This window comes from Mytilus galloprovincialis, chromosome 10 (assembly GCF_965363235.1).
Source record: "Mytilus galloprovincialis chromosome 10, xbMytGall1.hap1.1, whole genome shotgun sequence".
Classification (NCBI taxonomy): domain Eukaryota; kingdom Metazoa; phylum Mollusca; class Bivalvia; order Mytilida; family Mytilidae; genus Mytilus; species Mytilus galloprovincialis.
In genome coordinates, this window is record NC_134847.1 from 57,311,559 (window position 1) to 57,336,754 (window position 25,196).

Here is a 25,196-nt window from a genome sequence, read left to right on the forward strand (position 1 = left end):
TAATTATCTTTTCCTTTATTATTGGAAAAAAATTAACGTGATTCGTCAAAATCTGACCATTTTTTTATCGTCTAAAAGAAAGTGTATTTGGCAAGAATCTTTACCTCTTTACCGTTATTCGTTATAATGGTACCCCCATTACATCTTTTTTATATATATTACCTTGATTATTCCAGGCCACAGAGTATACAGACATATAAACTAAGTAAAGAAGGAGGAAGTGTAAAATCAATCAAATTTGATGAACTCCGGATCGTAGGAGGACTGAAAGACAGAATTAGAATCTTAGATTTCCAAGCACCTAATTCTGATTGATTCTATTCTTAAAATCAGTGCTGAAAAATTCCTGATGTCTGGAGAATTTTACCTTAATTCATATGATTAGATTTAAAGAAACAGGAATCTTTTCTAAGCGATGTAGTTTTCATCCAATTTCATCCCAAAACTGGCAACAGCCTTTAAAATGGTAGTCAAATTCATTTCCTTAACTTTGATAGATTAGCTGAAACTTTGATCTGGAGATCAGCTGATACTGTGAAATCAAAATAAGCTCTGACCGTGGTATAGATATTAGCTTCAACTGTGATAGAGATTAGCTGTGACTGTGATAAATAGATTAGCTGTGACTGTGATTTAGAGATTAGCTGTGATATTTATTTTCCTTTGTGCCAATTAAACAGTAGTTACCATATACTATGTGAATTTTTATTTGAAACACATGAATAATATAATGACTGAGATTTTAGCTATTGAATTTAATATTATCTTGCCAAAGTCTTTCAGTACAAGATTGTAAAATTTTTAATACTTTGAACCAGTATTATAAATAAAAATACTATGAACAATTGTTTCATTTTTGTTGAGCCTGCAACTTGTTGCAGAAACCTCTACATAAGGAGAGTGATACGGCAGTGGCTGCATTAACATGTCCAACTAGCATAGTACAGGTGTTAAAGTTAAGCTTTTGTGTTGTTTCTTTTTTTCTAATAGAATATGCAATAGGTCAACTATATTTGGTGTATAGAAATATTAAACGATGTACATGTCATTCTTGCAGATTTTATTTGGCTATGACCTCATTTTTAAGGTTCATTGCTCAGTGTTAAATTTTTGTGTTCTGATCTGTTTTTCTTAACAATAGGTCAACTTTATTTGGTGTATGGAATGATTGTAATGTGTACATGTCAAACAGGCAGGTGTCATCTGTAATTGACCTTATTTTCAAGGTTCAGTGGTTAAGGTTAAGTTTTTGTGTTTTGGGCACAAAAGACATATACAGCCCAGTACTACAAACCACAATTCCAATAACCAGACTCCTACCAACACATACATACAAACATTGTTATGCGTTTACTTTTCTACATTGGCTAGTGGTATAGGGGAGTGTTGAGATGTCAAACATATTTAACCCCGCCGCAATTTTGCGCCTGTGCCAAGTCAGGAGCCTCTGGCCTTTGTTAGTCTTGTGATTTTTAATTTTAGTTTCTTGTGTATAATTAGGAGTTTAGTATGACGTCCATTATCACTGAACTAGTATACATATTTTCTAAGGAGCCAGCTGAAGGATGACTCCGGGTGCGGGAGTTTCTTGCTACATTGCAGATTCATTGGTGGCCTTCGGCTGTTGTCTGCTCTATGGACGCGTTGTTGTCGCTTTGACACATTCCCCATTTCCTTTCTCAATTTTAAGTATGGGCTTTGCTCATTGTTAAAAGCCGTACAGTGGCCTGTAGTTAAATTCTGGTGTAGTCTGTATGTTTATACAATGATATTGACTGACTGCATTGGATATGTTCAGCTAAATGTTTTGAAGTAAATGCAGCAAGACAATTATGAATAAGAAAATAAATATATATTGAAATGTTTATTTTGTATACAACAGTATTTTATAAAGGACGGTCACAAAAATCAATACCAGTAATATTTTAGAGAGCCATGAGGTTTTGTCTAAAAGAGGGGTCTTTTTTACCAACACTGCATGTAAAAATAGACATAAAACAAGTGTACATAGACAGGTTATTTTATCAGGAATGTATAGTTAATCAATAAAAGGCGTTGAATACATTTTGTACCAGAATTACTATTTCATAATTAATATTCATAGCACATGATAAACATACAACACAAAATAATTACTGATTCGTCTGTATCAAACTATTTAACCAGGTTATATATAAATAATTCAGAAACTTCCCAATTGAATATAAAAAAATAAACATATTTAACCAAAAAATATAAAATACAAGTATAAATTGAGATCAATCTAACTTTCGGTACATTATTGTTTTATATTAAGCAAAAATATAGAATATAGAATTTTTTTCTTAACTTATGACATATAGGTTCCACAACTGCAACAAGTGTGTTACAATATTTCTCCACTTGAGACAGTTAAATTTTAATATTTAAAACGTGAGGCTTGCCGAGCATCTTTAATAATGAAAATTTAACTGTCGAAAGTGGAGAAATATTGTAATAAACAAGTTGTAGTGGTGGAATAGGTTTCTGTTATGATTTTTATCTTTCCTTTTCGAAGATTTGAAGAAAGTTGTGTACTTTTTGTGTGAGGTCATCAGACATGGTCGCCTTTTTTCATGATGTCACAATACGAAAATCAGAAGAAACCAAGAAAATTTACAAATAAATTTCGACCAATCATTTCACGAGAACTGATTTTTCACTAGTGAGGAGAAATACTTTTCTCACACTGATCAAGAAATGTGAAAATAGCGCAAAAATTAGAGAAATAGGTCTATATAACATTATTAAGGATTTTAACATTATTTACTTGAACGGCAAGAACAAAACGTGATGGTATGAATACCATAATTAATTATAAATTTTAATTTAACTTATAATGCCAGTTTTTTTAAACAAACAAATGAGCACCACAAATACCAAAAATAACCACTTATACATACTTGTAACAATAAAATATCGCACATTACATAAAGATACCCTTAACACTACTGATGTCTAGTATACAAGTATACCATCTATCTATTGGGTGTTTAATGTCCTACACAACAACGTGAGGTTTTAAGTCAGACAGACCCGGTACCAGTATACAAATTAAAACTTACCGTTAAAACACTTTCTCATCTCTATTAATTTAAATTCCTTATCTTTCAATGATCGTATCATGAAATTCAACCATGATAGTAGTCAAAAGAAGCATGTAAATTTAGCTTGGTTTTGTATGAAATGGCAGTCGACTCCACTCCACTATTTTACAATTATGAAAAATGCAAAAAAAATCAATAACAATATGTAAATATTTTCAATATTCAAACAGTATTTTGTTGTAAACAATGCATAGAACAATATCTTCTTTGCATTCATTTTTGAGGTTAGTTTGTGAATATCATATAAATACAACCATATTGTGACAGAAATCTAAAACCTTACATCTAGCCAAAACAACAGTATAATTAAACAAAATCAATGGCAGTGTGGTTATTCAATGCTCTAAAAATACTGGAAGCTAACAATAAATATCATTTAAAAAATTGCATGAGAATGAAAAATATCTAAAAAAAAAATAATATAGGTTTTCACAGTTGTAGATTTTTTATTTCTGACCTGAAAAATTCAGCACTTTTAACAACTGGTTATTTTGGTTGGTAAAATCATAACACTTGAACTTAATAGGGTGCTTACGATTATACTAAGAAATGTATAAAACACTAGAACATGTGGTCAAATTGACAGGTTAATGTTAAAGACTAAAATATCACTGTTAAACAATGCCTTTCAAACAAACATACTTAAAAGCATCTAGTCATAAATAGTAATATTTAATATTGACAAGAACATACATCATACATAACCAGTTTTCTTCTGAGACAATACGTTAACACAACAATATCTTATACTGCTAGTTTTCATATATATTCATACGCCTCAAATCTAAAAATAGCACACAATACATTAACTGACCAGAAGTTCATCCTCTGGGAGATAAGTCTTCCATTTGTATTTGCATTAGTTCATTGGCAATGTCAGTATAATAGCTACTAAATGTTGCTCTGTTATGTGATATTAGTCTTAAGAATTGCCCACAAATCTTGCCCAGTTCAGTTTCCACCACAGAAAACCCTGGTGGCACTTTCAACGGTGCAGAATGTCTTTGTGATATAATGTGTAAAATAAAGTCTCGAATTCTTTTGTCTGAAAAATAAATTGTAAACATTACAAACTGGTTTATATGGGTTGCTCAGTATATATATACAAACTGGTTTATATGGGTTGCTCAGTATATATATATAAGTACATGATTCAGATTGAAACTACACCAACAATACTCCAAATTTTTTAGAGTATAGTCAATATATTGTTGCAAATTCTCTTCAATTTTGATATGATAAATAAAACTGATGGTCAATCGCAATCTAATTAAAAATCACTTGAAATTTGACCTTTTACAACATGTACAAGGAGTCATTATATCTTCATTTGACACACCAATTTACAGGAAAGATAAAATCTTGTTTTAATCAGCTTGCATTTTTCCACAAGAAAAAGTTTATACTGATTAGTGGATCTACCAGAATTACCCCTGTGATTTGCAGCAAAGTCCAAAGTTTTGGCCACACTGATTTCAACAATTTAATATTCTTGGGTAAAGTAATTGTATATTAATTGAATTGTTAATATAACACCTGTTATTTCTTTATTCCATATGTTAGGGCCCCCTTAAAGTTTTTTATTATACATTACACACATTCAATGTAAACAAATAAGATTATTTAATGTATTTAAAAAGAGTCCAACAAGAATGTGTCCATAGTACACGGATGCCCCACTCGCACTATCATTTTCTATGTTTAGTGGACCATAAAATTGGGGTAAAAAGTCTTATTTGGCATTAAAATTAGAAAGATCATATCATAGGGAACATGTATACTACGTTTCAAGTTGATTGGACTTCAACTTCATCCAAAATTACCTTGACCAAAAATTTTAACCTGAAACTTGCACTATCATTTTCTATGTTCAGTGGACCATGAAATTGGGGTCAAAACTCTAAATTGGCATTATAATTAGAAAGATCATATCGTAGGGAACATGTATACTAAGTTTCAAGTTGATTGGACTTCAACTTCATCAAAAACTACCTTGACCATAAACTTTTAACCTGAAGCGGAACGAACGGGTGGACGGACGGATGAACAGACGAACGAACAGACAGACGCAAAGACCAGAAGACATAATGCCCCTCTACTATCGTAGGTGGGGCATAAAAACATGTTGCACTTTTCTTCATCCATACTGTTCTAAGCTGTATGTAAATTTGGGAAACTAGAGACATCTGACTATGCAGTATTGGTTTTACTCATTTAATACTGACCTTTTAGTTGGTAATTTATGTGTCGTTTCGTCTCTTGTGGAGAGTTGTCTAGTTGGCAATTATACCACATCTTCTTATTTTTATAAAAAAAAATTCTTTAAGACTTTTGTGAGAATTTACCAAAGAAACTTACACATGACTTTATAAACTGGATGTTCTCTGGTAGATAAACTTGTTATCTGACCAGATAAAGCTGTTTGTTGGGTCTCTTCACGAGGGTGGAATCCATGTTCAGACATATACTCATTTACATTCTTATTCACTTGTTCAGCTACGTTACTCATCATACTTGGTAAATCTCTGAAATGGAATAATTATTGATGAATACTAAAAATTATTGTTATCTAATGTAAATATGCATCATTTAGCTTCTAATAATACTTATGTATTTTACACAAGAGTGCACACGCTGAAATGTCTCGCCTTCTTTACTAACTTATGTTGATAGTCCTAAGTATAAAGCTTTATTACAACTGTCACATAAACTTAACATTAACCAAGATAACTAAGAGATAACCAAACAAAGACCAATGAACCATGAAAATGAGGTCAAAGTCAGAAAAACCATGCCAGGCAGACATGTACAGCTAACACTGCTTCCATACAACATATATAGTTGACCTATTACTTATAGTTTAATAACAATAGACCAAAACACAAAAACTTAACACTGAGCAATGAACCGTGAAAATGAGGTCAAGGTCAAATAAAACCTGCGCGACTGACATATAGATCATAAAATATTTCCATACACCAAATATAGTTGACCTTTGGCATATAGTATTTGATAAAAAGACCAAAACTCAAAAACTTAACTTTGACCACTGAACCATGAAAATGAGGTCAAGGTCAGATGACATTTGTCCGCTAGACATGTACACCTTACAATCATTCCATACAACAAATATAGTAGACCTATTGCATAAAGTATGAGAAAAACAGACAAAAACACGAAAACTTAACTATAACCACTGAACAATGAAAATGAGGTCAAGGTCAGATGACACCTGCCAGTTGGACATGTACACCTTACAGTCCTTCCATACACCAAATATCCTAGCCCTATTGCTTATAGTATCTGAGATATGGACTTGACCACCAAAACTTAACCTTGTTCACTGATCCATGAAATGAGGTCGAGGTCAAGTGAAAACTGTCTGACAGGCATGAGGACCTTGCAAGGTACGCACATACCAAATAAAGTTATCCTATTACTTATAATAAGAGAGAATTCAACATTACAAAAAATCTTAACTTTTTTTTCAAGTGGTCACTGAACCATGAAAATGAGGTCAAGGACATTGGACATGTGACTGACGGAAACTTCGTAACATGAGGCATCTATATACAAAGTATGAAGCATCCAGGTCTTCCACCTTTTAAAATATAAAGCTTTTAAGAAGTTAGCCGCCGCCGCCTGATCACTATCCCTATGCCGAGCTTTCTGCAACAAAAGTTGCAGGCTCTACAAAAACCATTCCCATCTTAGAATAGGAAATTGTCTCCCTTTTGTTTCTTTCAATATACAAATCTTTAAAAACAAAACTATTTAAGCAGGAACTGAATAAATTTGTGCAATGGAGTCTTTTGTAGCTCATGAAGTACTGATAATTTTTTGCATAGTATACTTTTCATCTAGCTCTTATAGATTTGAGATATAGGCCTAAAACAATACAGAAATAAATTTCAGAGGCAACAACGCTTCAAGGAGCTATCAGATAATTTCAACCTATTTGCAACTATTGTATAAATAGGTAATTATCTAATTTATTTTTTTTAATTTACACTTTTGATCTTTTTGGGAGATATTAGTATACCTGTCATGTGTGCTTATATGTCTGGAATTAATATCAAGCATGGCTTGTAACAGGTCTTGTCAAAGTAAATAGCATTATAAATTAAGTTTTAAAATGATCAAGACCAAATTATTTTACATGACTTACTTTTGCTCTGTACCATCCAGTATCACCATAATTTCTGACTTGAGTTTCTCCTTAAGTTTTTGTAATCCTGCTATAGGAGCACCCACAGTACTGTATGTTACCAAGAGTATGGAAGCCAGTAGTGTCAGACTGTGTATCTTATCTCCTACATCTGTAAACCTTCCTTGGTCCATTACTAATGTCTAAAATGATATCATTTAGGATACAAAAAACTTAAATGAGCCAAAATTAACAGTAAAAACAATTTGTTTTCGCTAAGGTTCATATTTTTAAATCATTTGGAAATGTTGATAAAATTTTGTAATTTTAATATCAAGTCTGGAGATGCTACACATATTTCAATAAATTTTGAAAGCTGATGAAAGAAATGTATTTTTTGGCAAAATCAAAATGTTCCACATCTTTCATTTTGGACACAACTTCTTATAAGGTCATCCCTGCACAATAATCTGATATTTATTTTCAAAAAAATTTGTAGTTTTTAATACATAAATATTCAGTGTTCAGGCTAACTCTAAATGTTAGCATGTGTCCACGTGCCTTAAGTATTGTCTCTTAGTTCTTGCACTTTATGATTCTTTTTATTTCCTTTGATGTACCAAAATGGGTGCAAGAGTTTCTTGCTGTATTGAACACCCAATTGGTGGCCTTCGGCTGTTTGCTCTTTGGTCAGATTGTTGTCTCTATGACACATTCCCCATTTACATTTCCATTCTCAATTTTATATTGATGTTGCTTTTTAAATGGTTGCCTATGTTCATATCTTAATGTTTATATTTTTATCTTTTTATGAATATGTAATTGATGGCAGGTTTTTATTTTTGTGTAAATGTTTCTTTATTTCTAGTATTACCTCAGGAAATAGTTGATTTTCATCCCATGACAGAAGAGAAACATAAGCTTCATTAACAATGGCCGCCGGAGTAAGCATGGCTGGTGATGTTGCACCTTCTTCTGCAGCTTGATCTTTTAACGCGTCAAAACTTTTCTTCAACCAAATTTTAGTAAGTTCTAGACCATCAATTCCACTCTCTGTAAAAATTAATGACAAATGTTTTAAGGATCATGTAAAACTGGAAATACAGTGGATTCATGAAATCCACAAAAATTGGTACCCAACGAATAACAATGAATAAACAGTACTTCATAAAATGTATATTTAAAATCAGTATTATCAAAACCTATTCTTAATTTTGGTTGCTTTAACATAACCTAGATACTTTCCATATATTTTGGCACATTCCCATTGGTAATCATTGCTTTTACATCAAAAATAAATTATCTTTTTCTTCTTTTGAAACAGAATATTTGAATTTTAATTTTATTCATAAATTTGACATTAAGTCCACAAATTGGTCACAACTTGTAAAACAGAATTATAGGAAGAAGTGATTACTCGTTTTGAAACTGACAAGAAGAATTGGTGTGACTTTAAAGAACAGTGTGTGTTCGCCTGTGGAGCTATATTGTTTGCTTAATACAATGATATATCTTGTGTCATTTCCATATAAATTTGTTTTATATTATTCAAATCCAATTTCATTTAATATAATTTTCTACATGATTTATAAAAAAAAATTAATACATGTACAATGTCTATTAGAAAGTCCTTCCTCTTACCTCTCTGAGTTTTCAAAAACTCTTCAAATTTTGTCTTTTCATATTCCATGGACTGCTGTTGGAGATATGGTCGTATTTGTTGTATAGTAAAGTTAGCCATATCCATCTTCATTAAATCTAACATAGCAAATATTTCTCTACAATATAAAGTTCAAGCTATTATATACTTCTAAAAATCTCTTTTAAATTCAAATAATATTACATGTACAGTATGTGTTTCTAAATAGGTATATGGTGGGGTTTCAGTACATCACTGCTTGAAATTCTGTGTTTTATATACAAATGTGTTTTGACATTCTCAGTATTTTAATATAAGTTAAACTGAAAATATCCACAAATTCTAATTTAAACATTAAAATATGCCATAAAATTTACAGGTACACCTGTTCATTCATATTAAAGCAATTGAAATGTAAAAACAGCAGCAACTAAAAGCCAAACATGATCAAGCAGCTCCCTGATGGAGAATAATAGCTCATCCTGTTGCATTTACCATAACACTATTGAAATATGAAGAATATTCATCTCAAAAAAGAGAGGTTGAAGGGGAGATATATAGAACCAGGTGCTACGCAGGATGCAGCTTTATATGACCGCAGAGGTCGAACCCTGAACAGTTGGGGAAAGTATGGACAAAACATTCAAGCTTGATACAGCTCTAAATTTGGATTGTGATCAAATTTTTGACATGATATGGGTTTATTACACAAAACAAATGTCAAGATCTTACAAATTTATAGCACAATATTGTACAATTCAAGATTTTTTCTTCAAACTTTTCAAAAATTTGAAATTTGAAAAATTCTGAAAAAAAAAAAAATTGATAAACTACCACCCACCCCCCTTTTTTTTTGCAATTAGTCCAAAACCTGACATTTCTTTATACATTATTTACAAGTAGTGTAAGGGAGGTAAATACAAACATACCCAACATTGTTTGTAAAATGTTTTTGAATTACCTCCCTTACACTGCTTTAAATTGTCTTAATTGTGCATTGACCAGAAAAACCTAGTTTTCCCCCTTTTTTTGCCACTAATTCCAAAACATTTGGATCCATAACCCTCCAAAGTCTGTAATAACTATCCTTTCACGGTATAGGAACTTGTAGTATAATATCAGTGAGATTCATACACTTAAACACAAGTTATTGTTTGAAAACTACAAAAATGCTTATTTTGGGCCCCCTTTTTGACCCCTAATTCCAAAACAATTGGGACCTTGCCCTCAAAAATCAACTCCAACCTTCCTTTAGTAGTAATGAACATTCTGGTAAAAAATTATAAAGATCCAATCACTAAAACTAAAGTTATTGTCCGGAAACTAAATGCGTCTTCGGACGAGTCAGAGGACGACACAGGCAACGACGACATGATAGCATTATACGATGCAAAATTTTTTTGCGGTCGTATCAAAATCTAAAGAATGATTTTTTTCTTCAATCATTAATGAAAGAGAAATTGTGAAATAAAAATTTGCATTTTAGCAGCCAGTGTGGTTCAATTTTGTCAAATTAAGCTAAGAAACATTGATGATGAATTATTGAATAATTCGACCTCATTGAATCTGTATTCATTACAATAGTGAAATATGAAAAACATTCATCTAAAAATAGCGTTTAATTATACAAAACAGGTTATCTCTTTTCTTTTACCTGACATTCAACATTATGTAAGCTGTATTAATACTACATGCAAACTGGCCAAAACATTGTTACTTACTGAAACAAAGGTATAATGTCTTTAATCTCTTTAAGTTTGGCAATATTATCATCTCTTGCTGGTGAACATAGCTTTGCCAATATACCAACTATATAGTCAGCGTAATAATAAATATCAAATGCATTATTCTCTAATTTTTGTTGTATAAGTTCAATATCTAGGACTTCATTGATCTGAGTTTTCAATCTCACATGTTGTGGCAGTAGTAGAGCAAGTAAATTCTGTAAAATGAATATATAAATAAGTTAAAGTCTTGGAACAATCATTCTCTAATTAACATAAGTAATATTGTATTTAACCGAAAAAGATAACTTTAAATTTATAAATCCTTTTATTTTGCAATCTTTGAACAATGTGCAAAAATGTATGGAAAATAATTATGTTTTCAGGAAATGTTACTTATTTATGTCCAGTAGCCATTTTTGACAAGTGTAAATTAAATAATAAAGAACCAAACAAAAACAGTGTTACAAAGATGTTTGCATATTTCAAGTAAAGCACGAAACATGCAGATAATATTGGGAAAAGTTATGACACGCCAAAATATTTTTTCCTTAAGAGAAACTTGAGGAAATTAAATATTTTTTACACATCTATTATTAAATGGGAAGAAGCAGTCCACAAAATTGCATACAGATCGAAATATGAGCATTCATGTTTGAAAATGAATACTATGGAAATAATAACCCATAAAACATTAAAAATGGAAAAGCAGAAACAAAAACAAAAAAATCAATCCACTGAATTAAAAACAAGAGGCTGTCACAACGACAGCAAACCAGATTCATTAACATTTATTTGTTTCCTGGCAATATCACAAGAACCACAACCGATGAACGGTGAAAGTGAAAATTGTCAATATCAAATTTGACCTCCATTTTGTCATCAGTATCAACATATTAAAATTTAAAAAGCTTAGGTTGAATGGTTAATGAGTAAATGCAACAACATGAATGGAAACACCATTTTTCCATCTTTCAAGAACTGTAACTCCTGAACGGTAAAAGTCAAAATCGTCATTATTGAACTTGACCTCCATTTTGTCATCAGTATCAACATATTAAAATTTGAAAAGCTTTGGTTGAACAGTTCATTAGTAAATGCACGGACACAACTGGAAACACCATTTTTCAATCTTTCAAGAACCAGAACTCCTGAATGGTAAAAGTCAAAATCGTCATTATTGAACTTGACCTCCATTTTGTCATCAGTAACAACATATTAAAATTTGGGAAGCTTTGATTGAACAGTTTATGTGTAAATGCACGCCCACGACTGGAAACACCATTTTTCAAACTTTCAAGAACCATAACTCCTGAAGGGTAAAAGTCAAAATCGTCATTATTGAACTTGACCTTCATTTTGTTGTCAGTAACAACATATTAAAATTTTAAAAGCTTTGGTTGAACGGTTCATGAGTAAATGCACGAACAACATTTGGTTGCTGCCCGCCTGCAGTACATCCCCAAATCAATAACCGACATTTTTGTCACAAAAATCTAGTTCACAATCCATATGTTGTTTTAGTTCAATACTAATAAATAATAATGCTTACGTCTTTGACTTCCTGTATTAACACAACAGCATGTCCTAACTCTGGAGGATCTTCATTTAATTTCTCCTGGAATGCATCCCAGAATGCTTTGTGTACAACTTCCTTCACTTTCTTTTCAAAACTAATTAAATAAATAATTATCAAGACATTACACAAGTAACAAGATTTTGTAAATTTCTTTAAAAAAAAATAGTCCTGAATTGAAAAAGTCATTTGGACTTTGGTGGATGGTTGTCTCATAAACATTTACACATCATCTTATTGTATATTGAATACCATTTGGGAAATGTAAACTTATAGAACATCAGAAAATAACAGATCACATATCATTTAAAAGAGGGAGAAATAGAATTTACTCAACTATGAAGTTTTTGGGGTATACCCAACATCTTTCATCATTTAAATGTAGCATAGGTCCCTCCTAAGCAGTGTAAAAAGAAGACAGAAGTTGAATATAAATGCCATATTTTAAGGCTGGTTGTTTGAGATTTCCATTTGACTTCAACCACTAGGAGATCATAGGAATTGCTAACTAGAATTCTGTAAAAAAAATAATGAGGGAAATGTTTGCCTGTTTTTTATACCTATTTCCTGATGGTTCTAATTTCTCCAACTTAAAGTTAGCATCAACAGCTATTTCATGTGCCAATGACATGTTCTTTACTCCCGCTGCTGCAGCCATAATCTCATCTAAACTCATGAACTTTGGTGGGGAAGCTGTAATCAGAAACAGATCATGTTTAAACAAGTGCAACAATTTTTAGTAGATTCAAAGCGATTTGGCATATACTGTGAAAGTACTTTAATTTGTGGGTATCAATTTTCGTGGTTTAAGCAATATTTACATGTTCGTGGGTTTTTAAATTCGTGGATTTTAGTTTTCTAAAAAAAAAAAATGAAAAATTAATGCCTTTAGAAACGAAGGTAACAAATACATAGTAGTCTGGATTGAAGGAAATTGCAAAGTAAACATTGACCGTGTAAATCGTAGTGATAACACTAATTAACCCATGATAAATTGATCAACAGATTGAAGACCATCAAAGGTGCTAACTAGGCCATAAACTTGTCACCTAAAGAAAACAGTAATATAAACAAAAGCTATTAATTTTTATGAGAATTAAAAAATCAAAAGTTGTACAGTTTGGATTATTAAAAAATAAATGGGTATAGGCGGTTGTAGTTCTGTGACTGCTATTAAAGTTTTCTCAGATTTGGCGTTATTCAATATATTCTCTAGATCATAGTCAAACCAACTGATGGGGATCTTTCAATGTTTTGATTTGGATGATGGTTGTTTTATTTCGTTGGACACTTAAATTCGTGGATAAAGTCATCCACGAAAACCACGAAAATTGGTACCCCACGAATAAAAGTACTTTCACAGTAGTGTCTTTCATGCATCGTTAGGATTGTAATTGGGTGAGACAGTCTTGAAAAAGTCCTGGAAACACACACTGCCGCCGGTACATATATATAGGAAAGATCTGACTAAATAAATCAACTTTTTTTATTTGCAATTATTTCCCTTTATCTTTTTGACAAGGAGATGGATATATATAAGGGAAACCTTGTTTTTCAAATCTCAGCTTAGTATTATTGTATCACTGTATTTATATGTGTGTGTCATGTACATGATTTTTTTAAATAAAACATGTTTAAAGTAAACAGATCATGATGTTCTAGTTAATATGGTATACCCGGTACTACATATTTATAGTAAATTAATATGGTGTATGCCAGTGACATTATCCAATCAAAAATGAACATTACAAACAATGTTGCATAAGAATATCACTTAATGACATTCTTTAACTGTTTTTCGTTTTTTGCCAAGGCATTGTCAGCTTGTTTTTGACATATGAGTTTGAAAGTTACTTTGGTATCTTTGGTATCTTTTTCCTCTGTTTTATAATAAAGCTATTAGGATATATAGCAACTACTATATAGGGAAGATATCAATTATTTGATTACAAGATGAAGACTTTATGGCATTAAAAGATCCCAAATATTTTTTAATGTCAGAGGTCAAAGGTCAAGTTCATATCATTGCTTAATCGTTCTAAACAAAATATAAACGATAACAACTTGGTTAATCAACTATTCTTCAATGTCAGAGATCAAAGTAAGAATTGTTCATATGCACCGAATACCATTTAATCGCTCAAAGTAAATTGTCTTTAAACCTGTCATCCTGTAGGGCTAAGAGATTATGATCAAGTTTCTTTGAAATTATCCATTTTAATAACCAGCTTTTATTCATTACCACCATTTAAGAAGATACATGCTTTAACATGTTGGAAGTCAGAGATTTTGTACTTTTTAACTTACTAGTGAATGCACAAAAATGAACATGTACTTACTATTATTATCATTGAAAAAAGTATATGTACAGTTATACAATGTATCATAACATAATCTTAGACACAGATTTCACTTCTCTATTTCAATCATTTTCTTTAATTTATAGGGAGTTGGCAGGTCTTTTTACAGAGTTATAAAACAACAATACTTAACTACTAAATCATCTTTAAAATATAAAGATTATGTATCAGAATATTTTAATTTTGCTAGAGGGGTTTTAAAAACAAGGAGACACACTAAGCCCCACTTTATTTATTGTCTTTATAAATGATATTGTAACCAGATGCTCCGCAGGGTGCAGCTTTATACGACCGCAGAGGATGAACCCTGAACGGTTGGGGCAAGTATGGACACAACATTCAAGCTGGATTCAGCTCTAAGTTTGGATTGTGATTAAATAGTTGACACAGCATAGGTTTCTGACACAGAATGAATGTGGTCTAATGAACTTAAAATACTTTTTTTCCTTTGAGCAATTCACTATGCCATACATGTGATTCTTCCGGCGGGAGTCAAAATCTCCCGCTTTTCAGACCCTCTTCCGTCCCTCCCGTTAAAATTTGAAATCTTCCGCCTTTTGAACATGTCAACCTCGAAAATTTCAGTAGACATTTTTGTTTACAAAATTTTATTACAGACAGAGAAAAAGTCCGAGAAACTCGAAATTGATATGGGAAAAGTCCGAGAAAACCGGAAGTCACTATTTCCTGTTTTGATTTTTGTTTCAAAGGTAAAAATGCAATTAGCGTCCTGTTACCAATGAAGGTGTTAAGGATTACACTGTGTATACAACAATAAAAGACAATTGGCAATACCTGGTGATAACTAGCTAGTTTAAGACACATTATACCAGGATGATTAAAAGTGAAATACTGACAACAGATCAGTTGTATAAACAACGACTTTATGATTTAATTAATTTGATGCTGTTGTCTAGTGTTGATAACAATTCTGCAAGGATCAGTAACTGAATCTCAGAGACAAATGAAATGAACTCAAATATGATGTTTATTGCATGTATTTCATCCAAGCCAATGGAATACAAATATGAGTACGGTATGTTAGCCTTGGACAACTCTAAAATTTTAATATTTGACAAAATGCAAACCGTATGTTATCACCAAATACTCAAGCAGCAAATAAAGAAGACCAATTATCTTACCAAATTCAACTCTGCCTGGAGATCTAAGTTCAAATGGTTCAAGTCCAGTACCTAAGGTCAAGACCATGCTTACTACACTTCATGCAAAGCTGACTATGGTGGCCCAAATGACTTGACCAAATATGGAGACAGCTACCAAACAAAATGCCAACTACAAATGTTTATCATTTCAACACCTTCTGCTACTAGCATGATTAGTAGTGGTACCAAAAGTTGACAATGTAGCTTAAGCAGAGATGCTTTTTGCCAACTATGTATCATGGCTATTCACTTATTCTTGAACTATACATAGTAATAAATATTTGAAAACATATTATCTTCTATTTTTTCAAGTAAAAATGGCTATGCAGGTGTTGAAAGGTATGGAATCATTGCTTTGTTAACAAAAAAAGAAGATCTATGCAGTTTGAACACACTAAAAAAAAACATTGCGTGCGTCGATAAAAGGTCGATTAAAAATCTCCAGTTATGAAGCCCAAACTCCAGCTGAAAATTTCCAAATCTCCAGTTGTGGCTTGACAACTCTGTCACATGTCTGCTATGCTGTTGAATATTAATCCTCTCAAAAAAATGTTTGAAGAAATTTTTTTTTTATTTATGAAATCTGAAATGAGAAAAATTTACCCCCCCCCCCTTTTTTTTTCACATCCCCCTTTCCCTTTTTCCAAAACTGATCTCAATTCAAATTTCTAATGGAGTTTGCAACAATAACTACTCATTTAAATACATCATAAAATATTAAAATGTAACAAAAGGTGCTTGTTATCACTGAATGGTAAAGATTGTTTTAATTTATCAGTTGGTAGTAAAAGTGAATATACATTGTATATTGTATAAAACAAGAGTGCACACACAGAAATGTCTCGCCTTCTTTACTAATCATTGATATTATGTTGATACTCCTAAATCTAAAGCTTTATTACGACTGTCACATAGACTTAACATGAATCATGAAAATGAGGTCAAGGTCAGTTGAACCATATGCCAGGCAGACATGTACAGCTAACAATGCTTCCATACAACAAATATAGTTGACCTATTGCTTATAGTTTAAGAAAATAGACCAAAACACAAAAACTTAACACTGAGCAATGAACCTTGAAAACCAGGTCAAGGTCAAATAAAACCTGCACGACTGACATATAGATCATAAAATATTTCCATACACAAAATATAGTTGACCTATGACATATAGTATTAGATAAAAAGACCAAAACTCAAAAACTTAACTTTGACCACTGAACCATGAAAATGAGGTCAAGGTCAGATGACATCTTCCCGCTAGACATGTACACCTTACAATCATTCCATACAACAAATATAGTAAACCTATTGCATAAAGTATGAGAAAAACAGACCAAAACACAAAAACTTAACTATAACAACTGAACCATGAAAATGAGGTCAAGGTCAGATGACATCTGCCCGCTAGACATGTACATCTTACAATCATTCCATACAACAAATATAGTAGACCTATTGCATAAAGTATGAGAGAAACAGACCAAAACACAAAAACTTAACTATAACCACTGAACCATGAAAATGAGGTCAAGGTCAGATGACACCTGCCAGTTGGACATGTACACCTTACAGTCCTTCCATACACCGAATATACTAGACCTATTGCTTATAGTATCTGAGATATGGACTTGACCACCAAAACTTAACCTTGTTCACTGATCCATGAAATGAGGTTGAGGTCAAGTGAAAACTGTCTGACGGGCATGAGGACCTTGCAAGGTACGCACATACTAAATATAGTTATCCTATTACTTACAGTAAGAGAGAATTTAACATTGCAAAAAATCTGAACTTTTTTTTCAAGTGGTCACTGAACCATGAAAATGAGGTCAAGGACAATGGACATGTGACTGACGGAAACTTCGTAACATGAGGCATCTATATACAAAATATGAAGCATCCAGGTCTTCCACCTTCTAAAATATATAGCTTTTAAGAAGTGAGCTAACACCGCCGCCGCCGTAGCCGCCGCCGCCGGATCACTATCCCTATGTCGAGCTTTCTGCAACAAAAGTTGCAGGCTCGACAACAATGATTTAAGTTGATTCAACTACTATTCTGGACAAAGAAAGATAACTCCAATCAATTGAAAATTTCTTGCTATTGCACAATATTGTGCAATTAGATATTTCTTGCTATTGCGCAATACTGTGCAATTGAAAATATTTGCTATTGCACAATACTGTGCAATTGAAGATTTCTTGCTATTGCGCAATACTGTGCAATTGAAAATTCTTGCTATTGCACAATACTGTGCAATTGAAGATTTCTTGCTATTGCTGAATACTGTGCAATTGAAAATTTCTTGCTATTGCACAATACTTAATATAATAATTTTGGATCCTGATTTGATCAACTTGAAAACTGGGCCCATAATCAAAAATCTAAGTACATGTTTAGATTCAGCATATCAAAAAAGCTCAAGAATTAAATTTTTGTTAAAATCAAACTTAGTTTAATTTTGGACCCTTTGGACTTTAATGTAGACCAATTTGTAAACGGGACTAAAAATTAAGAATCTACATACACAGTAAAATTTGGCATATCAAAGAACCCCAATTATTCAATTTTTGATGAAATCAAACAAAGTTTAATTTGGACCCGATTTGGACCAACTTGAAAACTGGGCCAATAATCAAAAATCTAAGTACATTTTTAGATTCAGCATATCAAAGAACCCCAAGGATTCAATTTTTGTCAAAATCAAACTAAGTTTAATTTTGGACCCTTTGGACCTTAATGTAGACCAATTTGAAAACGGGACCAAAAATTAAGAATCTACATACACAGTTAGATTCGGCATATCAAAGAACCCCAATTATTCAATTTTTGATGAAATCAAACTAAGTTCAATTTTGGACCCTTTGGGCCCCTTATTCCTAAACTGTTGGGATCAAAACTCCCAAAATCAAACCCAAACCTTCCTTTAGTGGTCATAAACCTTGTGTTTAAATTTCATAGATTTCTATTTACTTAAACTAAAGTTATGGTGCGAAAACCAAGAATAATGCTTACTTGGGCCCCTTTTTGGCCCCTAATTCCTAAACTGTTCAGACCTCAACTCCCAAAATCAATACCAACCTTCCTTTTGTGGTCATAAACCTTGTGTTTAAATTTCATAGATTTCTATTTACTTAAACTAAAGTTATTGTGCGAAAACCAAGAATAATGCTTATTTGGGCCCTTTTTTGGCCCCTAATTCCTAAACTGTTAGAACCAAAACTCCCAAAATCAATCCCAACCTTCCTTTTGTGGTCATAAACCTTGTGTCAAAATTTCATAGATTTCTATTTACTTAAACTGAGGTTATTGTGTGAAAACCAAGAAAATGCTTATTTGGGCCCTTTTTGGCCCCTAATTCCTAAAATGTTGGGATCAAAACTCCCAAAATCAATCCCAACCTTCCTTTTGTGGTCATAAACCTTGTGTTAAAATTTTATAGATTTCTATTCACTTTTACTAAAGTTAGAATGCGAAAACTAAAAGTATTCGGACGACGACAACGTGATAGCAATATACGACGAAAAATTAAAATTTTTGCGGTCGTATAAAAACTTTGAGGGAAATGATTCAAGTCCCCTTAAGCTTATAAATAGTAAGGTGGGATGCCTCCTTTTTGCGGATGATCTTTTAATCCTGTCAGAATCAAAAGAGGGTCTTTAAAACAGTTTAAATAATGTTAAATTATATTGCAACACATGGCAACTCTCTTTGAATACAAACATCACTAAATCCATGATTTTCAGTCAGTCAAAACATAATAGTGAAACATCACATATTTACTATGAGAATAAAGCCATAGAGAGTGTAACAGAATATTCATTTTTGGGAATGTTGATAAAATGTAATGGAAATTTATCACAAAGTACTTTAGAGCTGACAAAAAGGCAAAAAAAGATTTTTTGATTTTTTGCAATAAAATCCTATACTAAATCATTGAATAATCTACCTATAAAAGTAGCAAATAATCTTTTTGATTCTTTAGTAAAACCAATTATGACCTATAATTCAGAAGTAACATATTTGGATGCATATATTTCTTTTCATAGAGCCAAAAACAGAGCCTTATCTTCAGAAAAACAAATTAATCAACTTGATTTTACAGACAAAACCCCTATTGAAAATATGCATCTTAAATTTTGTAAATCTACTCTAGGAATAAGAAAAAATGCATCTAATCTAGGAGTAAAAGTTGAATTAGGGATATTGCCTATAGAATGTTTTATTAAAACACAAACCCTTTTATATTTAGCCAGACTTATAATAATAATATTAATCCAATGATAAAGGAAGCTTTTTCTCTAGCACAGTCTCTAGATTTGACAGGAACTTATTCATGGTATACATGGTATACATATGCCAAAAATATTGTTGAAGAAACTAATGTTGACCTTAATATTCTTTCTACTTGTAAGGACATAAAAGATGTAAATAAAATAAAAAACGATATAAAGTTAAAAATGAAAAATAGATATGAAGATTTACTTCAAACTAAATTTAAAAACATTGATGATAAAAGTAAATTTTATCTTTATAAAAACTTTAAAAAAGATAACAAACTCGAATCTTATCTAAATACATCTAATTTTCAGATAAGGAGATTAATCACTAAATTTAGAATAAGTGATCACTCTCTCTTGATTGAAAAGGGAAGATATTTTAAAATCCCAAGAGAGGAACCACTTTGCCATAAATGTAAAATACTAGAGGATGAGAAACATTTTTTACTCTATTGTGATTATAATAAAACTCTAAGAAATAACTTTTTTCAACACATATGTACTGAAAATAACAACTTCAATAATTTAACTGAAGAAGAAAAAATCCATTATCTACTAAATCCATCAATGCCTCTACAAACAAATAAGTTAGGACTCTTCTTGAAAAAGTCATTAGAACTGAGGGCAGGAGACTCTTAACAGCTTATTTGTTTTTATAAATTTTGATGCTGTTTTTATTGTGTATGTTTGATATATACGTATATATGTTTATTGTGTTCATTGTGTTAATATATGTTCATCACAAACTGTCAAGTTTATACGACAATAAAATATTTGATTTGATTTGATTTGATTTGATTTAATTTATAGGGATGAGCTGCACATATCTTTATTAGTGACAAATTAGTCTGAAATTCAGGACTAAGATAAAGACACAAAATCTAATGCATCTTTCCAGTCAATGTTATGATATGAATAAGATAGTCCATAAGATCATCTTATTACATGTTGTATTGTCTTTTACCTGGTACATTAACAAAAGCTGGTGGATATCTGTGAGGACTTGGGGTCTGTGTTCTTCTTTTCTTTTCAGCTTCTGGTTCACTGCTTGTACTTGCTGTTGACTTGTTGAGTTCATCTTGATCAGCGGTAAATTCACCGTCTATAGAATTGTTCAACTTATCATCATCTTGACCTTCCATTTCAAAATTTCACTGCAAAAATAATTTTACTGTTAAAAGATATCAGAAAAACTGATTTACAAGTGATTTTATTTCAAGATGAATGAAGATTGTAAAGGATTATCTTCATGCTTTGTGATAGCCATTTTGACCATGTTGACATGTTTTTACTTTTTTTTTCATGTTCAGTCATGCAAGACAGATGCCTCATTCAAAGTGATCTGCCTAATTAATTTGACATGCATACTGATTTCCAAATGCCTCTTTTATTTGCTCTGTATTTTTTAAATGAAACTCAAACACTTTACATGGATCGTCAAGAAACAATGGATTTAATTTCGTTTTTTTGATAATGTAGAAAAGCCTTTGATGTTGTTCCTTATATATTCTGGAACTTCAAGGATTTATGTACTTAAGTTAAGAAGATAGTTATATATATATATATATATATATACTCTCTTAAAAGCCATCATTTATCATTTATGTCATAAATGTGTTTACAAAATAAGGAATATTAACTAAAACAAAGAGTTAATTTAAAGGAAGACAGTGAATTGGTCACAGTATGTTTACATCAGTCTTTATCTTTTGTGCAAAGTTCATCAGATATTATTTAACATTCATAGATTTGATTTTCTGTGTTTAAACGCCACTTTTTATCAACACTTATGTGCTATTTCATGACAGCCAGTTTTTATTAGTAGAGAAAGCAGCAGGGTGCCTGAAAAAAAGCATAACCTTCGACCTTCGATAGTAAAACTGACAATTCAGTCAATTAAGATTGGTGTTGAGTGCACCCACACGCGCAAGATTCATACTCTTCACCTCAGTATTGAGTGCACCCACACGTGCAAGGTTCATACTCTTCACCTCAGTATTGAGTGCACCCACACGTGCAAGGTTCATACTCTTCACCTCAGTATTGAGTGCACCCACACGTGCAAGGTTCATACTCTTCACCTCAGTATTGAGTGCACCCACACGTGCAAGGTTCATACTCTTCACCTCAGTATTGAGTGCACCCACACGTGCAAGGTTCATACTCTTCACCTCAGTATTGAGTGCACCCACACGTGCAAGGTTCATACTCTTCACCTCAGTATTGAGTGCACCCACACGTGCAAGGTTCATACTCTTCACCTCAGTATTAACTGGTTAGTGATTACAGTAGTATCCTCGTGTGTTGTGTTTTACTACTATTAACAAATTTCACTGTTGAGTTTTTATTCATGTGTACTCAAATTTTAAAAGCATGTTCTGTCGATTGTTTTTAGGTATCTAGATTTTTTTGTCTAGACTTACTACAAATTTTTACTGTTCCAATTACATGAATTATTTTGCGATTTTCGTATGACAAAAATGGTGTCATATGTTTTCGTTTGAAGTAAAAATCTGTATCAGTATACAATCAGTAATTTCTTTACATCTGGAAATGAGTATTTCTTAAAGTCGTGGTTATTGTAATTGCTTGACTCATAAACTAGAGGCTCTAAAGAGCCTGTGTCCCTCACCTTGGTCTTTGTGTATATTAAACAAAGGACACATGACAAAATTGTGTTTTGGTGTTGGTGATGTGTTTGTAGATCTTACTTTACTGGACATTCTTGCTGCTTACAATTATCTCTATCTATAATTAATTTTGCCCAGAGCTGACAGTTGAAAATAATTTGTAAAAATTTACAAAACTTTACAAAGCTTACAAAAATTGTTAAAAATTGACTATAAATGGCAATCACTCCTTCATGGGTCAATTGACCATTTTGGTCATGTTGACTTATTTGTAGTTCTTACTTTGCTGTACATTATTGCTGTTTACAGTTTATCTCTATCTATAATAATATTCAAGATAATAACCAAAAGCTGCAAAATTTTCTTAAAATTACCAATTCAGGGTCAGCAACCCAAAAAAAAGTTGTCTGATTGGTCTGAAAATTTCAGGGCGGATAGATCTTGACCTAATGAACAATTTTATCCAAGCAGATTTGCTCTAAATGCTTGGTTTTAGAGATATGAACCAAAAACTGCATTTTACCCTATGTACTATTTTTGGCCATGTCAGCCATCTTGGTTCATTGGCAGGGTCATCAGACACATTTTTTAAACTAGATACCCCATTGATGATTGTGGTCAAGTTTGGTTAAATTTGGCCCAGTAGTTTCAGAGGAGAAGATTTTTTTAAAAAGATTATTAAAATTTTAGAAAAATGGTTAAAAATTGACTATAAAGGGCAATAACTCCTTAAGAGGTCAACTGAAAATTTTGGTCATGTTGACTTATTTGTAGATCTTAATTACTGTTCATTATTGCTGTTTACAGTTTATCTCTATCTATAATTATATTCAAGATAATAACCAAAAACTGCGAAATTTCCTTAAAATTACTAATTTGGGGCAGCAACCCAACAACGGGTTGTCTGATTTGTCTGAAAATTTCAGGGCGCAGATAGATCTTCACCTGATTAACAATTTTAACCTGTCAGATTTGCTCTACAATGCTCTAAATGCTTTGGTTTCAGAGATATAAGCCAAAAACTACATTTTACCCCCTATGTTCTATTTTTAGCCATGGCGGCCATCTTGGTTAGAAGATTTTTGTAAAAGTTAACGACAACGGACGAGACGGACGATGACGACAGACGACCGACGCCAAGTGATGAGAAAAGCTCACTAAAAAAGTTATTAAATTCTTTTAAGGACTGAAATTAACTACTAAAGAGTTTTTGGTTGATGCTTCATGTGCTGAAGTTGTAACAATGTTTTTTTTAGATTGACACTGGATTTCTACAAAAGACATTATTTTTGTGAATTAAAAATGCAGTTTTCAAAATTTTTGATTGAATGTAAAAAGCTAAGACTGCTTTCATCTTTATCAGTGTATGTAGTACGGACATATAAAAAGAATTGTCAATAGAATATTGAAAGAATGGAGTCTGAACACCCATTTTATATATTTCTGTTAATTTTAACTAGATTGTAATAAAAACAACCCAAAAAAACACAAGACAGTCACATCTTGAAGTTCAAGTGTCTGACAGGCAAACGACATAGCTGTACTTGATGTAATCCTTCGGAATTTTTCTCAACAACTATTCTAGTGATGCTTTTTTTTTTACAATAAATAAAAATGGCTGAACAGGTCAATTTTATTATTATGTATTCTAACGTCTTTTCAAGCGAATTTGAATATGATTTAAATTTGTCAAGTTGTACATGTCACAATATACACGAGTGCAATCGAAACAGATGAAGTACAATGATAACTATCAGACAACTCTGCCATTCAGGACTACAAATTCATTATGAAATTATGTCTTATTTCTCAGTTTTCTGTGCAAGCACCTCCCTGAATAATGAAATTGTAAATATTCAAATAATAGAAAATTCGATTTTACCAACCAATAGTTAACACCTCTGAACCTTAGCTCCTTTTGACTCTCAGCAGATGACCAATATTAAAATTGCTCTTACTAAGTCATTGTAAGTCTTAGCTATTTTGTGGGGTGTTTTTTCTTACCGTGTGTCACTACAAACTCTATGCTTTCTGCTGAAAACAGGTGTGAACAAATCAGATCTATAAATTTTATAAACTGAAGTTTTATATTGTACCAGAAAGGTCTAGAAAATGTTGGAACAATAGATCCTGTACACAGAGCCTCGTACACACGAAAGTTTGTTTACGGAAATGACATCATTGAATAAATAAAGCACGGTAGGCGACTTTGATAATCGACAAAAGCATCCCAGTGCAAACGTCGCACTCGAATTTATTGATTAAATAATTAATTGTTTTAATGAATGTTTACTAGTAATTGTTTAATTAGTTGTTTAATTAATTGATTGAATATTAAATTAATTCATTAATTCATTAATTGTTTAACTAATTGATTGATTGATTTATTCGTTCATTCATTTAATTCATTCATTCAGTCAGTCATTGATTGTTTGATTGATTGATAATTGTTTAGGGTACACATGATAAATCAAAGGATTGATGTATTTGATTATAACTTTAAAAAAAGGCCCATGATTGAAACTGAGTTGAAATACATCTTGACGGCC

At 31.9% G+C, this 25,196-nt stretch overlaps 2 protein-coding genes across 4 annotated transcripts in view; one reads left to right on the plus strand and one right to left on the minus strand.

The window, feature by feature from the left end:
- LOC143047928 (uncharacterized) overlaps positions 1-845 on the plus strand; it is a 33,121-nt gene extending 32,276 nt beyond the window's left edge. For both annotated transcript variants that reach the window (XM_076221277.1, XM_076221278.1), the window contains one exon: positions 177-845. In XM_076221277.1, the coding sequence (XP_076077392.1) occupies positions 177-315 (139 nt within the window). In that variant the 3' untranslated portion in view covers positions 316-845. The remainder of the gene's footprint in view (positions 1-176) is intronic.
- A 1,004-nt stretch (positions 846-1,849) lies between these two features.
- LOC143047929 (T-complex protein 11-like protein 1) lies at positions 1,850-24,803 on the minus strand. 2 transcript variants are annotated; one of them, XM_076221280.1, is made up of 10 exons: positions 24,744-24,803; positions 20,982-21,171; positions 12,772-12,904; positions 12,188-12,308; positions 10,633-10,853; positions 8,914-9,050; positions 8,147-8,325; positions 7,294-7,475; positions 5,484-5,650; positions 1,850-4,170 (listed from the first exon to the last, which is right to left on the minus strand). In XM_076221280.1, the coding sequence occupies exons 2-10, from the start codon at positions 21,157-21,159 to the stop codon at positions 3,947-3,949; spliced, it is 1,542 nt and encodes a 513-aa protein (XP_076077395.1). In that variant the 5' UTR covers positions 21,160-21,171; positions 24,744-24,803; the 3' UTR covers positions 1,850-3,946. The 2 variants fall into 2 exon arrangements, with proteins under 2 accessions (XP_076077395.1, XP_076077394.1); XM_076221279.1 differs by having other exon boundaries at positions 24,652-24,780.
- Positions 24,804-25,196: the final 393 nt, after the last annotated feature.

What these genes read in the sequence shown, in the direction of transcription:
- LOC143047929 (XM_076221280.1), bottom strand. Translation starts at nt 21,159, where the DNA reads ATGGAAGGTCAAGATGATGATAAGTTGAACAATTCTATAGACGGTGAA. An exon ending in AAAATCAACTATTTCCTGAG is followed by an intron (nt 7,476 to 8,146) that starts GTAATACTAGAA and finishes ATATCATTTTAG; the next exon opens with ACATTAGTAATGGACCAAGG. An exon ending in CTGGATGGTACAGAGCAAAA is followed by an intron (nt 5,651 to 7,293) that starts GTAAGTCATGTA and finishes ATTCCATTTCAG; the next exon opens with AGATTTACCAAGTATGATGA.